General features: G+C 54.8%; 1 protein-coding gene across 13 annotated transcripts in view; it reads left to right on the forward strand.

The window, feature by feature from the left end:
- Nucleotides 1–15,541, forward strand: part of FNBP1 (formin binding protein 1) — a 108,237-nt gene that overhangs the window by 87,328 nt on the left and 5,368 nt on the right. For 8 of the 13 annotated variants that reach the window (XM_058672134.1, XM_058672133.1, XM_058672132.1 and 5 more), the window contains 4 exons: nt 5,442–5,456; nt 8,187–8,296; nt 14,077–14,209; nt 15,183–15,304. In XM_058672134.1, coding sequence (XP_058528117.1) covers nt 5,442–5,456; nt 8,187–8,296; nt 14,077–14,209; nt 15,183–15,304 — 380 coding nt within the window. The remainder of the gene's footprint in view (nt 1–5,441; nt 5,457–8,186; nt 8,297–14,076; nt 14,210–15,182; nt 15,305–15,541) is intronic. The other 5 variants (XM_058672135.1, XM_004593485.2, XM_058672137.1 and 2 more) reach the window with 1 other exon arrangement.

Raw genomic sequence — 15,541 nt, forward strand, 5'->3', positions numbered from 1 at the left:
CGAGCCCGTCTCGCGCGCCTGTTTCCTTGCACGGTCTGTCCTGCGTCACTCGTCTCGTGCTGTGAATGAGGCCGTGCGTGTGTTCCTATCCATGTGAGACAAGCAGAGCTTGGAATTGTCCTGGGAGGCACCAGGCACACAGCGAGTGGAGACGGAGGGGAGCCGTTGCCAGGACGTCTGAGGGAAGCACAGCCAGAGGCCCACCCTCCCGCTCTCCCTCCCCCCTGCATTTTGAACCTACTTGCCCTACTTCCTCTTGAGCATCCAAGTGGGTTTTTTTTTTTTTACCTTGATTTTACCAAAAAAGGAAGCTTAGATTCTGTTCCTAAAACCAACGATGAGATGAGGAATTAGAAGCAACTGCATAGTCAGAAAACACGTGCTTGCTGAGCGCCTGAAGGAGCGGGGCTGTGGCGCAGGGCTGGACTCTGAGCCAGGCGGATGGGAACCGTCCCGCCTCCCCTCCCCCGTTTTACAAGATGATGCCATGTGGGTGAAGGCCCTGTTGCCTGAAGAAGGCCTGATGGATGCTTTCTGTTCTATTGGTTGATCTGTTGAAAGGTACAATGACAGAGTATGAGCGAGCTTTGATTCATTGCTTCACTTCCCCAAGTGCCTGGCAACAAGCAGGCCTGGGCCAGGCTAAAGCCAGGAGCCAAGAATTCCACCCAGGTCTCCCACGAGTCCTCGGGCTGCCCTCCTGCTGCTTTTCCCACTGGCACTGGCAGAGAAGTGGATGGGAAGTGGAGTAGCTGGGGACGCGGACAGCACCCGCCTCTGCACGTACTTGTCTTTAAAAGGGTAAAAGAAGTCACAGGGGCTCTGTCCCATTTCTGTTCTTTATTTTTCAGCCACCCTGTGAAAGCCAGGGGCTGATCTCTCGCCATTTTACCTCCAAAGCGTGACCACACAGAGATTAGGGGCCTCCAGACACAGGGTCTGAGGCTGAGACTGTGTCCTCCACGTTCAGAGCGCAGGCAGTGCCGGGGGCCTGGGCTCTCAGAGGCTGCAAGCCAGGCCCGCGTGGGCTGTACGGTCAGCTGCCGCCTGTGCTGGCCGCGGGGGTTGGCAGAGTCATGGCATCCGTTCCCCGCAGATGCCAGTTTGTTCTGCAGGACAGGGAAGGACTCCTGAGTCGTTCCGCACGGTCAGCCTCATGTCAGCCTCATGTCAGCCTCACCCAGGCACCTATGGCTGTGAACCCAGACCTCTGACCCCTGGCACCTTAGCAGAACCAGCAGGGTTTATAAACATCTCCCTGTCAGAGTTGTAATGGTTGTGGAGAAACGCTTCCTGATTATAAAGTACTTTTGTTTTTTTCTTCCCCTGGGATCGCCCAGCTTGAGCATTGGGTACAGTGCCTGATAGTTGCCAGTTAGGTGTCAGCTGACACCATGGGCCTGGGAAGAGTGTGTGACCCTAAGTCACAAACTTGATGAGAGATGTCCTTCCTGGAGCTAGTTCCTGCTGAGAGCCAGGCAGCCGGCACTGCTAGCCGGCCTCAACAGGATGGCAGCTACTTGGCTGTGGCAAAGAGGCTGGAGGTGTCGGGGTGATGAGCAGCCTGAGCCCTGCCCCGGCATGCTGGCCCCTCTCCAGTCCCCTGCCTGCCTTGGGGTCAGGGGCTGGCCCTCCCTCCAGTGTACAGATGCTACAGAAGCGAGTGGTAGAATGTGCCAGGCTTGCTGAGGGACCTGGGACTTGCTGGCGCAGCAGGGCCGGCGTTTTTGGCCTCTGTTCCTTGCCCCTCCAGGAGCATCCAAGCCACATGTCTGTGCCCCGGGCCCTGCCCAGGCCTCGGTCGGTCACTATGCCCACAGGGAAGGTCTGTGCATTTGTCTTCTGGATTTTCACGGTCAAGTCTGTCGCATACTCGTGACTGTCTCCCTGCTTCTCGGTGCATCTCCTGCGTTCTGTCGCCGTCACACACCGTTTGCCGGTCGCAAGTGATTTCTCAGTCTCTGTCTCATGTTAATCCCTTCGATGTTGAGAGTAAGACTGAAAAGGTCACCCCTCAGTAAGTGTAAGAACAAGGTGGCTGGGGGGAAGAAAAATGAAATGAGAAACTGGGTGTTCTGAAGAATTAAAGGAAAATGAAAACCCTAATCAGAAGGCGATTGATTTCATACTTCTGCTCCCTGGGCTCAGCAACCCCTGTGCCAACTCACCGAGCCCACTGCCTGCATCCGGGAAGAAGCAGAGAGGCGTGTGGCAGCCTGCGTCGGGGGGCCAGGGGCAGATTGGCTGTTCCTGCCGCTAGCAGTGCAGCATCACGGCACGGGGCTAGCCGGCCTGAGAACCAGCCCAAGACTGGCCGGACTTCCAAGCCACCACACTTGGTGGGACTGGGATACCCAAGGGCTCCTTCGGGGCTTCTTAGGTCTCTCATAGGCCATGCAAGGCTGTCAGCTTAAAAATGAGCCTGCTCTAGGCTTGTTGAACTACCAGTCCTGCCCAAAGATTCCACCCTGCTGCAGGCCCCACGACCCAGGGACAGTCCTCCATCCGCTGCTTCACTCTCCAGATGGCTACACTGGCTAGCACTACGCCAAGCTGGAGCTTCATCCAAATCCCCCAAAGGTTAGGGCCATCCTTCACTGCTTTCCCAGGCACATCAGCAGGGAGCCAGATCAAAAACAGAACAGTGGAGGCTCGAACCTGTTCCCAGAAGGGATGCCGGTGTGCTGGCAGAAGCTCTGTCCACTGGGCCAGAATGCCGGTCCCCCGATTCAGGTTTCAGTAATTTGTCCCACTTCCCAGAGTGCAGACGTGCTGAGCAAGCCCCGACTCCCATAATGTGTTTTGCTTCTAGCGACTGCAGCAGGGTGAGCTGTTTCTTGTTATGAGCTGTTTAACATCTGTAAGAAAATTATGTGCTCCCAAGCATCTATAACCAGTCAGCCCAAGAGTTTGAGTATACGCACCGAGGGCCAGGGTCATGGCTGTGTGTAAATCCTTGCCTTGCATGTACCAGGACCCCGTGTGTGTGCTGGTTTGTGTCCCGGCTACTCCACTTCCCTTCCAGCTCCCTACTTGTGGCCTGAGAAAGCAGTCAAGGACGGCCCAAAGCCTTGGGACCCTGCACCCACGTGGGAGACCTGGAAGAAGCTCCTGGCTCCTGGCTTCAGCTTAGCTTGGCTCCTACCATTGGGAAGTGAATCCACAGATGGAAGATCTTTCTGTTTCTCCTCTGTGTAAATCTGCCTTTCCCATAAAAAGAAATAAATCTTTAAAGAAAAGAAAATATCCACCAAGTGCTTGGCAGCTGCCAGGCAGCTTTAACACCCTCTCTCTTCTGTCTCGTTCCCCGCTGCTTTCTGGGCAGACCCGGTCTCGGTGTTTCCACAGGGAGCTTGTGAAGAGGCCTCTGGGGCAGCCCACCTATGCCTTTGAGGCCAGAGACTACGTTGTAAGTCTGCCCACCTGTGACAGGCAGGTCCTGCCCTCGTGGCACAGCCACTGAGCCCACCAGGGGCACCAAGCCAGTGGACACAGGTGCACTCTGGCCATTCCTCCTTGGCACCCAGGGAGCACCAGCTGCCAGGGAAGCGTCTTGTGGAGCCCATGCCAGCCGTAGGGTGCTGCATCTGAAAGCCATGCGTGGGCAAAGCAGCCAGACTTTTGGCTGAGCGTGCCCATCTCAGCAGGGAGCTGAGTACTCCAGGAGGTGGGAGGGATGTGGCTTCTGTCCGTGATGACGCTCTGTGTCACCTCATGGCCAAATTTCACCTGAAAACAGCTGGCAGCTGGGCAGCGCGGGGGTGCCCGCGCCCCTCTGTCCCCTCTCTCTGTAGTTGAGGTTAGCACTTGTGATCGGCTGGCACCCCGCGGCCACACTGGCTCTGGGCTCCTGCATGCATTTCCAGTGCCCGTGGCTTTCACAGCTCTCCTCCCCCGGCCTACGTCGGCTGCTGTAAGAGTCCTCCATGTGGCTGACAGTGTCTCGCGTCCACCTCATGATTAGCTTCCTGGTTTTCCATGATCCGATTGGCTGACTTCAGACTGGAAACCAGTGTCTAATCATTGAGCGTTCCTCAAGCTGCTGCCACTCGCTGCCTAAGCTGGCTGCCCCCGTCAGCCCCGCAAAGCTGACTTGTCGCAGGTTCAGGCGTCCCCACTTCCTGGGCCACATCCTGCCGTGACTCCATGACCCAGAGCTTCAGGGCGCACTGAGCAGAGAGGCAGTTCTGGGATTGGCCCTGTGAGTGAGCCCAGTGCAGGCAACAGGCATGAGAGCGCTGTGGGTGGCAGCGTGCTTTGTAGGGGCAGTAGTGGTGCCTGTGTGCGTGACAAGCTAACCTCGAGACGTGTGGGTCTGTACAGAAGTTCACAGGAGGGCTCGCGTATGCGCACTGCCCGTGGCAGAAATGTCCAGAACACGGCGGCACAGACTTTGCTTCCCCCACCACCAAAAGTGTTCACTGAGTCAGTTGTAAGGATTCAAATTTTTTATTCTGGCAAAGGGATTTTTAAGAAACATTTATTTATTTGAAATTCAGAGAGAGACAGGGAGAAGTAGAGAAAGAGCGATCTTTTATCCCCTGGGTTCCTCCCCAAAAGGCCACAATGGCCAGGGCTGGGTCAGACCAAAGCCAGTAGCCAGGAACCCCATCCGGGTCTCCCACATGGGTTCCCAAGCACTTGGGCCATCCTCCACTGCTTTCCCAGGTGCAGTAGCAAGGAGCTGGATGGGAAGTGGAGCAGCCTGGACCCAAATAAGCACTCTTATGGGATGCCAGTGCAGCAGATGGTGGCTTACCCTGTGGCACCACAGCGCCGGTCCCTCTACCCAGAGGGCTGTCCCAAGTATTCTTGGACTGTATCTTTGACTGCCTTAAGGTAGATGGCTAAGTGCCAAACACTAGGATTGAAGCTCACAGGGTGCGGCCCTCGAGTTGATGCCCCTCATCCCTTTCGCTCACACTTCCCCTTGGTCCCTTCTGGCTTGTTTTCACCAGTTTGGGGCCCAGCAGGATGGCATAGGCAGTTCTGAGGTGTCACCTGAGGCAGCCGGTGAGTGGGCAGTTCAGGTGTGTCCTGTGTAACAGCCCCCATGATGGGGAACATGCTGGAGCAAAGACTGTGCAGGGCGTGTTGGGCCTGTCGCATCATCACGGCGCCTGGCTGACTGCAGACCACCTTCCGTGTGCCACTGGGGGGACGGAGGTTGCCTCTCCATGCTCGCACCTGCTCGCACCTGCTCCGGTGGCCGGCGCAGAGGCCTGGGAAGGCTGCGTCAGGGCCCAGCCCCTCTTGTGAACTTGGGCGCGATGTGCGCTCCGCATCGTCACCAGCAGGAGGCAGGCGGATGGATGCGGGTCGGTAATGTGGAGAGCCAACCCACTGCCTCTCCTTCTGACGTGTTTCTCTCTCTCTCCCTCCCTCCCTCCCTCCTCTTCCTCTCTCTCTTCCCTGTTTCTTCTCCAATTTCCCCCACGAAGCTCTCTCTCAAGCTGGTAAGCACGCCCATGCCCTGCATGTCTGGGTCCGCTCTGGGTTTGTGGGGTGTGATTGTGGCTGCCACACTAAGTCTTGGCCTGAACATTGACTGTCGATGTGTTTCTCCCTGCCTGTGCTTAGTTGGGCTCTCTTTATAAGAGAGCCCTCCTGGGATACAAAGATCAGACTCCTCCAGAGGGGACCTTAATCTTTCAAGTGGCTAAAAAAAATTTTTTACCGTCTAGCTCATGATCGTTTGGGGTCCTTAAGTGGATGCCAGAGTTGGGGAAGCTGTTTACGAATCTCAATGAGCCCAAGTCACTGTAAGAGAGGAAAACTTGTGGGAGCCGTGGAAGTTCCCAGAGAGTGGGCAGCACCTGCTGGAGACCGGCAGGAATGTCCCAGCCAGCCTTCAGCTGTGTGCCAGTGGACAGGCGAGCCCTGTGGCCACCCACAGGTGACACGGGGACCCGTCTGTGCCTTGTGCTGGGCAGCGGGAAGACCTCCCCCGCACCGAATGTTTTCCAAATTCTGAAATCCCTGTGCTGTCCCTGCTTACCCCGTAGCCCTGGTAAACAAACTAATCACTGTGTTCAAAGATATGCTTAACCGACAGAGCCCATAACCCTGGGCTGTAAGAGTCGATGGCGGGGCCCCTCCAGCCAGCCAGGGCCTGTGGGGCGCCGTGCACGGTGACCCAGGACAGGATCTTAAACTGTTGGTACAGAGATGCGGAGGGAACTTCCAGAAGATTCATGGCAAATGCCTCTCATGAAAAACTCCATGCACGGGTTTTATTGATTTTGCATTAAAGCGAATGCATCTTTAATTCCGTTTTTCCACAAAGGTTTTGAAATACTCTAATGAATGTGTGTGTACATACATATAACTTTTTATCCTATAACCCACTCCTTAGAAAAAAAAACATCCTTTGAGAAATTGAACACTCCTGGGAGTGAAGCACAGTCCAGCTGTAGAGGCCTTTACAATGTCCAGACGAGGGCTGGGTGATTCCAGGGGCCTAGCCCGTCGGCTAGACACCCGGGGAGACATGTGAGTGGCAGGGTTAGCACCCAGCACCCAGCAGGGAGCAAAAAGTTTTCGACCCACTTATCACTGACGTGGGGCTTTATACCGTCACCATTGAAGGTGTCGCACCAAAATGACCGAGAGAGGGAGAAAGGGGAGAAACAGTCCCGGGCATTTCCCAGGGTCAGGGTGGGGGCTAGTACCTTCCTGGGGAGGCACCCTGAGCCAGCCTTGGCACCCTGCACCTGCGTTGAAGCAAGGCCGGTGCCCGACTGCTGCTTTCGGCATGGCCAGGACATGACTGGCATAGCCAGCTCCGACTCAGCACGGGACATGTGAGGCCTTCGTGGCCCAGACCAAGGGGAGCAGGTGGCCTTTGTGGGTGATTCCGCAGAGTGTCCTGGGGCTCGGAGTCAGCTCGCTGCCCAGCTCCTGCAACGGCCTTAAGTGACGATGTCTTTCATAAGGAACCCAAGTGGTCGCTCACACTGACCTCTGGCCGGCGAGTGAGAAGTCACCTGCAGTTTAAGGGTCTGGGTTGCTGTCCGTGTCAGCGGTCATGTTTCCTTCTGGAATGTTTTACCCCTGAGGCAGCTCCACGCTTTCCACGTGTGCCTATGCACATTTTAACCAGCTAAAAATAAATCGAATGCTAAACAAATTCAGTCCCTCAGCTGTAGTCACCATGTGGTCAAGGTGTAGCTGCTGGGCTGCAGTCTCCCCTCATTCTAGAACATTCTGTGTGGATCACAGCACCATGGTGAAGCCCAGCAGACACACTGGGGTTCAACACCGACCACTGTCTGCCTTCTGGAGCAGCGACTCTCATGTTGGGTTTTGTTGTGTCATGATTTTTAAGAAGTGGAAATCTTCAGCTCTAGAAAATGAGCTGACCTTCGAGCTGAGAGCAGAGGTGTTTTTCCCTAATTTTTTCAGCAGCAAAGCAAGTTGACCAACAAGTGACAATGAACTTTCCAGGCCCTGTAACCCCAAGGTCCCTGGGACAGGAAACTTGCTTATCTTTGTTCTGAGTGTTAGTTTTACATCCTCTGGTTTTAGGATCAAGTACGAGCAGCCTGGGCTTTGTGAGGAGCCGTCTGGTCCTGCCTCAGCTCCCTCTGCCCTGCCCGGGGGGGAACGGAGTCTCAGGAGCCCAGAGAGCCTGGCACATCCTCTCCAAGCAGCCAAGGAACACCAGATGGATGCCCCCCTCCCTTCCCCACCATTCACCACACACCCACAGGCGATGGCCAGCGTGCAAACACAAGGAGGGGTCCTGGGGAGGGGGCAGAAGGGCAGGTCGGACTTCAGCAGCCACGGGGTCTCTGATGTAGAAGATGGTGACACACTCACCCTGGGACCCTGCACCTGCTGGCTCTCCTGGTGTGGATGTGTCCCTGCCCCAAGTGGGTTCCTCGCCTTGTCAGGGGTGACAGCGGGCGCAGGGAGTGGACGGGTGTGCGGGACTGGGGGTGACGGCGGGCGCAGGGAGTGGACGGGTGTGCGGGACTGGGGGTGACGGCGGGCGCAGGGAGTGGATGGGTGTGCGGGACTGGCCAGGTTGCATGCCTTGATTTTTATTTTATTCTCTCCTCTGGGTGTGGCAGGAAAGAGCTTGATTGACTGGGTTCCCTGAGCCCCTCCCGCGACCCCTGTGGGCCCCTTGGGTGAGGGCATGCCCCCATCTCCCTGGCCCCTCACTTCGTCTGCATCTACAGGGTGCCACGCCAGAAGACTTCAGCAACCTGCCGCCCGAGCAGCGTAGGAAGAAGCTGCAGCAGAAGGTGGACGAGCTCAACAAGGAAATGCAGAAAGAGGTGGACCAAAGGTACAGTGGACCTGAAATCCAAGTTCAGGGTGGGGCACGGGTCGGGGAGATGTGCTGTACCTCCCGTGGGAGGATCACGTCCCCGAGGGGCTGCTGCCCTAGCTCCGTGCTGAAGTGCTGGGGGCAGGAGCGGGCAGGTGGGAGACCCATGGCTCCTGGGTGCTGCTGGCCCAGATCTGCCTGTCGCGGGCATTTGGAAGGTAACCTGGCAGATGCACGTGCTCTCTGTCCGTTCTCCTTTCTCTCTCCTCTCTCATTCTTTCAAATGAATAAAAAAAAGTTCAAGTTCAGCTGGGAAGGTGGGAGAGCTGACAGTAGGGCCGTCTTAGCTGTGTGTGGTCACAGGATCCTGAGTTGCTTCATCAAAGCCAGTGTCATTCCCTTTTGCAACGAAAAAAGGAGAGTGGGGAGCCAGGAGTCTCCAAAACATGAGAGAAATATGCATGCGTCTCAAATTCTAGTTTTTTTTTTTTTAAAGATTTAATCATTAAAAATATTCGATAGAATTACAGAGGGAGAGGCACAGTACGAGAAACCTTCGGTCTGCTAATTCACGCCCCCAGGTGAGCACAGTGGCTGAGGCTGTGCCCGGCCGAAGCCAAGACCTTGAGTTTTTTCTGGGGTCCTAGCATCAGGGCCATCGTCTGCTGCTTTCCCAGGCCATTAACAGGGAGCTGGAGGGCAAGTGGCTCAGCTGGGTCTCAAATCAGTGCCCACATGGCATACTGACACAGTAGGCAGCAGCTTGGCTGGCCATGCCACAACAGCCAAACGGACATTTTGGATTTTAAATGGTGATTTGAGATTTTGTTCTCTTTAAATAGGCTGAGCGCTAATTCTGCAGGCAGTTGAGTTCCACCGCAGTGGTGGTAAAGTTTGATTATGGAAAATGGCCAAAATTGAGGAGGTAGTTTAAGAACATGCAAAAGAGTTACCATTACTCTTGTTGTTACTAATGGTTGCTGTTTGTTTACCCATCGTTAGAGCAACTCCTAAAAAGTAAATCATGAACATGGTCCCTGAGCAGAGCAGGACTGTGTGCAATTAGTTTGATTTTGAGGTAGAAATTTGGATTTGCACGTTTTATTGCATTTGGGACCAAATACATAAGACAGAATCTGTGTGTGCTGGGTCTTGCACTTTGTGTATGAGTGAGGGGTCGGCATTGTAGCACAGCAGGGTAAGCCCCTGCCTGTGATGCCAGCTTGCTCTTAACATGAGCACTTGAGGAGCACCAAGAAGTGTGCTGGGGGAACAGTGCTTTGGGGTCTGTCCCCCAAAGCCCCGCAGGAGGCACCAACAGCAATACGAAGCACTTTCTTTCTCACTGGCCTTTCAGATCATTCAAATGCACCCTAGAACAAACAAACAAGTAAGAGGCCCCTTAGGGAGTTAGGAAAAGAACAGCCGGGCATGGTGGCCTAGCAGGTAACGCTGGGATCCCATATGGGCACCGGTTCTAATCCCGGCAGCTCCACTTCCCATCCAGCTCCCTGTTTGAGGCCTGGGAAAGCAGTTGAAAACAGCCCAAAGCCTTGGGACCCCGCATCCGTGTGAGAGACCCGGAGGAAGCCCCTGGCTCCTGACTTCAGATCGACGCAGCACCAGCCATTGCAGTCACTTGGGGAGTGAATCATCAGACTGAAGATCTTCCTCTCTGTCTCTCCCTCTCTCTGTATATCTGGCTTTGCAATAAAAATAAATAAATCTTTAAAATAAAGAAAAAGAAAAAGTACAAATTAAACCCAAAGAAGATACAACAAAGGAAGTGACAGAATCAATTTTTTTTCATTTTTTTTTTCTTTATTTTTGACATTCTTTACATAGTTAAAGGGCTACAGGAAAGTGGGTAAGACTATTATTTCCACATTGTTTTTGTCATGTATCTGGGGTAAAGGGAGAGATAAAGGGAGAAGCCCCACCCAATCTCGCACCCATCCCAGGTCCCCGATGTGGGGCATGCTCTGAGTCTTGCTCAAGTGATTTTGATAGTTCAGCAGTTATGAATTGCTGCCAGTCTTGCCACTCCAAGCACGATGAGGCTGCTGAAGAATCTACTGATTGACATAGACCATCTCAGAGTCTCCATTTGTCCAGTTTTTCACTGCCAACATATGGCTGAGGTGGTTGATTGACTTGTTCTGTCCTCTGTCTTTTCATGGTTAAAGTTCTGAGTCCGCAGTTCGATTGGGGAGATTCCAAAAGAAACTTTGTCTGAGGTGTTCCCAGACCAGATTCTTGTATGTACTAGCAAGTACAGGGCCCGGCACAGTCCATCGCCCCAATCAGCTGGTGGTTGCAATTGCTGGGTTGGTTCTGTTTCCAGTGCTGTCTTCCACTGGAACCATTGGGTGTTGCAGTCCAGCCTGATTCTGCCCAGCACGCACTTGGCCCTCACATAAACCAGTGGGAGCTGCAGCCTAGTCAGAGCGACCCACAATAACCCTCACCAGGCCCACCTCCTACCCTGATTTGCCATTATGTACAACAGACTAGTCCAGTCTGTCCCACATCCCATTCAGCACTCATACATGTCAATGGGCATTGAAGCCTAGTTCAACCAGCCCGACTATCCAGCCCACACACGTGCTGTTGGGTGTCTTTCTGTCTAGCCACCTCCAGTGGGAGTGGTAACCCAAGAGGAAGAAGCCCACTATTTCCCTTCTAGGCAACTTCCACTCCCGGATTATGCACTTTCCAGTTGGTTCTGCAGTGTAACTTGACAGAATTAGCCCCCAGTGCCAGTCTCTGCCAGCTGATGCTGTGGCTAAACCCAACCAACCCTCACCAATTCTAATTTTTGTTTGCATCAGTAGGAACAATCAGCCCAGCCTGGCTTTTCCCTGATCTAGTCCACATGAGGCCCACAGGTGTTGTAGCCCTGCCTAGTCTGGTCTGTCCCCATCCCAGCTCTTTTTCTTTCCAGTGGGAGTAGCTGTTCAGCAGCCTCCCCCCACCGCCATATTCCCCCTGTCAGCTCTGCCTCCTCCCACCCTGGTTCTCACATGAACTGGTTGGGCACTGCAGTCACATCCGGTACAGGTCACTTCACCTTGGCATTCCATAATGTGCACTGGTTTTTGTCGAGACCGAACCTGGCTCGACCCACACTCTGTTCTAGGTTAAGCCCACTCTGCTTCTGGGATGTCAGTCAATCCTAAAGACTCCCAACGACAGAGTAACTTTTCCCTTTGAAGGTAAGCGAGGATAATGAGACCTGGTAGGTTTGAGGAGAAGGACCAGATGATCTTTATGGAAAAGTCTGATATATCAACCTCCTATCACTCCAGTGTAGAACTTGTAATCACTGAACTAAGCTGAGCACCGAACACCAGTCCATGTAAAAGCTAAGACTCGGGGCTTGTCTAGCATGATCATAACCTATTACCTGACATGATGATGGATCAGGAGACGGGTCTCATTAGGCAGGGCCATGACATTAACCAGCACACGAGAGAACCATTTCTGGGGGTAGATTCTGTGGGGGATGTGTGGGCCAAACCCTATGGAAATACTAGACCCACTGGTTAGCTCAAGAGTTGGGGTGGTGATGGACTAAGCTAGGTGTGACCAACAAGCCTGCCATCACTCATGGGTGAAGGAACCAATAACAGTCTGGGCTGATCAAGGCAGCAGCGCCCAAATGTGCATCCTAAATAGGGTGTGGGGTGGGCCGGGCTGCAATGTTCACCAGCTCATACAAGGCCAAATGGAAGGCCAGACTATGCCTGACACCGGCCTAAAACCCACTGGCAGGTATGAGAACTGGGTCTGTGAGTGGATCAAGTGGTAGGTCATAGCCCCGGCTGGTGAATACACGGTCCAGACTTGGGGGTTGGATAAGCTGGGCAAAGTAGCTCCAATGGCTGGCTAATGTATGGGTTGGTAATGGAACTGGGTGGACTGGGCAGAATCGATTTTAAAATAAACAATTAGGAAGGAAAGCCTAATGGATCCCAGGTTCAGCTTCTACAGAGACGAGTAAAGCTGACAGAACCTGTGTGCCTAAAAAGGGTCTTATTTCCCTTAAAGTTGGAAAGCCTGCCAACCATTGCCTCGCTCCCTATGCCCAGCCAGGACCAGGAAGCAAAAGCCAGCTCTCCCACAGAGTGTGACAGGGGTCCAGGGAGGTGAGCCACCACCTGCTGCCTCCCAGGGTACACATTAGCAGGAAGGGGCAGAGTGAGGTCTCATACCCAGGCTCTCCAAAGTGGGGTGCAGACTTTCCAGGCAGCTTGGTGCAAACACCAGACCCCATGAGCTTCTGCAGGGATTGGTTGGGCCAGCCCAGGAGAAGTCAGGAGGCTGGCAAACTTGTTTAGTACTCCTGCCATGTAGCAGGTCCCATCCCAAGCCCCTGCCAAGATACCCTCTGTTCCCTGCTCCAGTGGGAGGACGTGGGTAGCCGAGAACGAGGGTAAGAACAGGTGAACCTCAAAGGGCAGGGAGGCACCGTGTGCTGTGCAGAAAGGAGGGCAGCCGGGTGTGGTCACAGGGCTGAGGTCTGCATAGGTATCGGGCTCAGAGGCCCAGGGTGCAGGGGAAGGGCAGACTTGGGCCCGGGTGCAAGGAAGCAGGCCTCTGCCTTTGAGTTCTGCATCCCAGTTAAACTTCAAGACATAGCTTTTTTTTTTTTTTTTTTTTATTTGTCAGTGCCATGGCTCAACAGGCTTGACTTCAAGCTCCGGCACTGCATATGGGTGCCAGTAGGCCAGGGTTGACGCTGGCTGGGCTGTCAGATCTTGCAGAGACCCACGGTCATGTCCACCACCTGCCACAGGACAACCGGCCTCTGGAGACTGGGTTTCAGCAACATCCCCGGAGGGCATGGTGTTCCCCACAGAGCAGCTTCTATCAGCTGTGGGGGCTTCTTCCTTTCTTTCTTTCTTCCTTCTTTCTTTTCTTCAGATTTATGTATTTATTTGACATAGTTACAGAGAGATCTTCCAATGGTTCACTCTCCAGATGGCTACATTGGCCAGGACTGGGCTAGGCCGGAGCCAGGAGTTTCATCTGCTTCTGCTGCATGGTTGTGGGGACCCAAGGACTTGAGCCATCTTCTGCTACTTTTCCCAAGCTATTAATAAGGAGCTAGATTGTAAGTGGAGCAGGCCCCAGTGCTATGGAATAGCAGGTAAACCATGACACTGGCATCCCATATGAGCACTGGTTCAAATCCCAGCTGCTCCACTTCCACTGCAGCTCCCTGCAAGTGTGCCTGGGAAGGCAGTGGAGGATCACCCAAGTGCTTGGGTTCTACACACACGGGAGACCCTGAAAAAGCTCCTGGCTCCAGATCAGCTCAGCTCTGACCATTGCCACCACCTGGGGAGTAAGCCAGTAAACAGAAGATCTCTGTTTTTCTATAATTCTCTTCTTTCAAATAAATAATCCTTTTTTAAAAAGGGAAAGAAGCTGGGCAAGCAAGGACAGGACTGGGTGCTGCAGGTGGGGCTCTGCTTGCTGTGCCACTGTTCCCTGCCAGCTAAGGCAGCACAGTGGGGTGCTCACAGATGAATCACCTTTCCTCTTGGAGCCCCAGATGAGGCCCCAGCACTTGGCTTTGCGGACGCTGTCATTGGAGCCAAAGGGGGCACACTGTTCCTTGCTGTGTCTTGTGCGCCGAGCTCAGCGACAAGGGGACCTGGGTTGTCGGGACCTCGGTGGCTGAATTCTCCCACGATATTACTGGGATGGAGGCTGGGCCCACCAGCCCTGCCTTTCCCGCCTCCTTGGGCAGCGCAGCAGCCATGACCACTTCCACTCACTGTTTTCTCCAGGGACGCCATCACGAAGATGAAAGACGTCTACCTAAGGAACCCGCAGATGGGAGACCCAGCCAGCCTGGACCACAAACTAGCAGAAGTCAGCCACAACATTGAGAAGCTGCGGCTGGAGGCGCAGAAATTCGAGGTGGGGAAAGGCAGGCACTGGAGACAGAGGAGCTAAAAGGGGCATGAGTGCCAGTCACCAGCAGGGATGCCCACCCCTGCAGGGAGGGATGCTCAGCGGTACCTCTTCACTCATCCTAGCTGAGCTCTGCCCTCCTGCCCGCCCTAGGTTAGCTGTCAAATAACAGTGCTCAGTGTCATGTTTATAGTGTGTGTGAGAGACAGAGGTCCCCCATCTGCTCACTCCCCTCAGGCCTGCAGCAGCCAGGACTGAGCCATGCTGAAGCCAGGAGCAGGGAGCAGCCTTGTGGGAGGACTCGCTGGCACCTGCTGGCTCTCCTGCCCCGGGGAAACATTAGCAGGACTTGGGAGCACAGCTGGGGCTGTGACCAGGCCCCCCTGCAGAATCCTGCTTTATCTCATGTTGGAGCTTCCCGCGTCTTGGCATAGCAAGTAAAGCTGCCTCCTATGGCTCCCACATCCCACATGGATACCACCAGTTCAAGTCCCAGCCACTCCACTTGTAATCCACCTCTCTGCTAATGGTATGGGAAAAGCAGCAGAGGATGGCCCAAGTGTTTGAGGCCTCTGAGCCCACCCGGGAGACTCAGATGAAGCGCCTGGCTCCGGCTTGGCTCAGCCCTGGCCATTGTGGCCATTTGGAGAATGAGCTGGCAGATAGAAAAGATCTCATTCTCTTTAACTCTACCTCTCATTGAAACAGAAACTATTACAGGGTGGTGGGTGGCACAGAACTTGAAGCGAACCAAAAGAAACTCAGTAGGTGACTCTCCCAGGGTCACCCGCTGCTCCACATCCAGGAAGGTGGCCTGCCTGCCATCCCCCTGCCCCAGTGTAGGCCCACAGGCCTGCTCCCCTCCCCCTACCCACCTTAGATGAGATGGACACAGCCACCCGGGACCCATCTCTACCTCCCTGTGGGCCCCTTGAGCAGAGCAGCATGGGCCCAAGTCTCCAGCGGCTTCTGTTTGCAGGCCTGGCTGGCGGAGGTGGAAGGCCGGCTCCCGGCCCGCGGCGACCAGGCCCGAAGGCAGAGTGGGCTGTATGATGGCCAGTCAGCCCCGGCCGTCAACAACTGTGCACAGGACCGCGAGAGGTACAGTATGTGTGTGCCTCCCCCTGCAGCCCACTGCGGGGCGTCCCTCGACCCCGACCCCAAGGGGCACCGTGGCATGTCCCTCCGCCCGACCCTGACCCCAGGGGCGCCATGGCATGTCCCTCCGCCTAACCCTGACCCCAGGGGCGCCGTGGCATGTCCCTCCGCCCGACCCCGACCCCAGGGGCACCGTGGCATGTCCTTCCGCCCAACCCTGACCCCAGGGGCGCCATGGCA

Source organism: Ochotona princeps, chromosome 14 (genome assembly GCF_030435755.1).
Source record: "Ochotona princeps isolate mOchPri1 chromosome 14, mOchPri1.hap1, whole genome shotgun sequence".
Taxonomy (NCBI): domain Eukaryota; kingdom Metazoa; phylum Chordata; class Mammalia; order Lagomorpha; family Ochotonidae; genus Ochotona; species Ochotona princeps.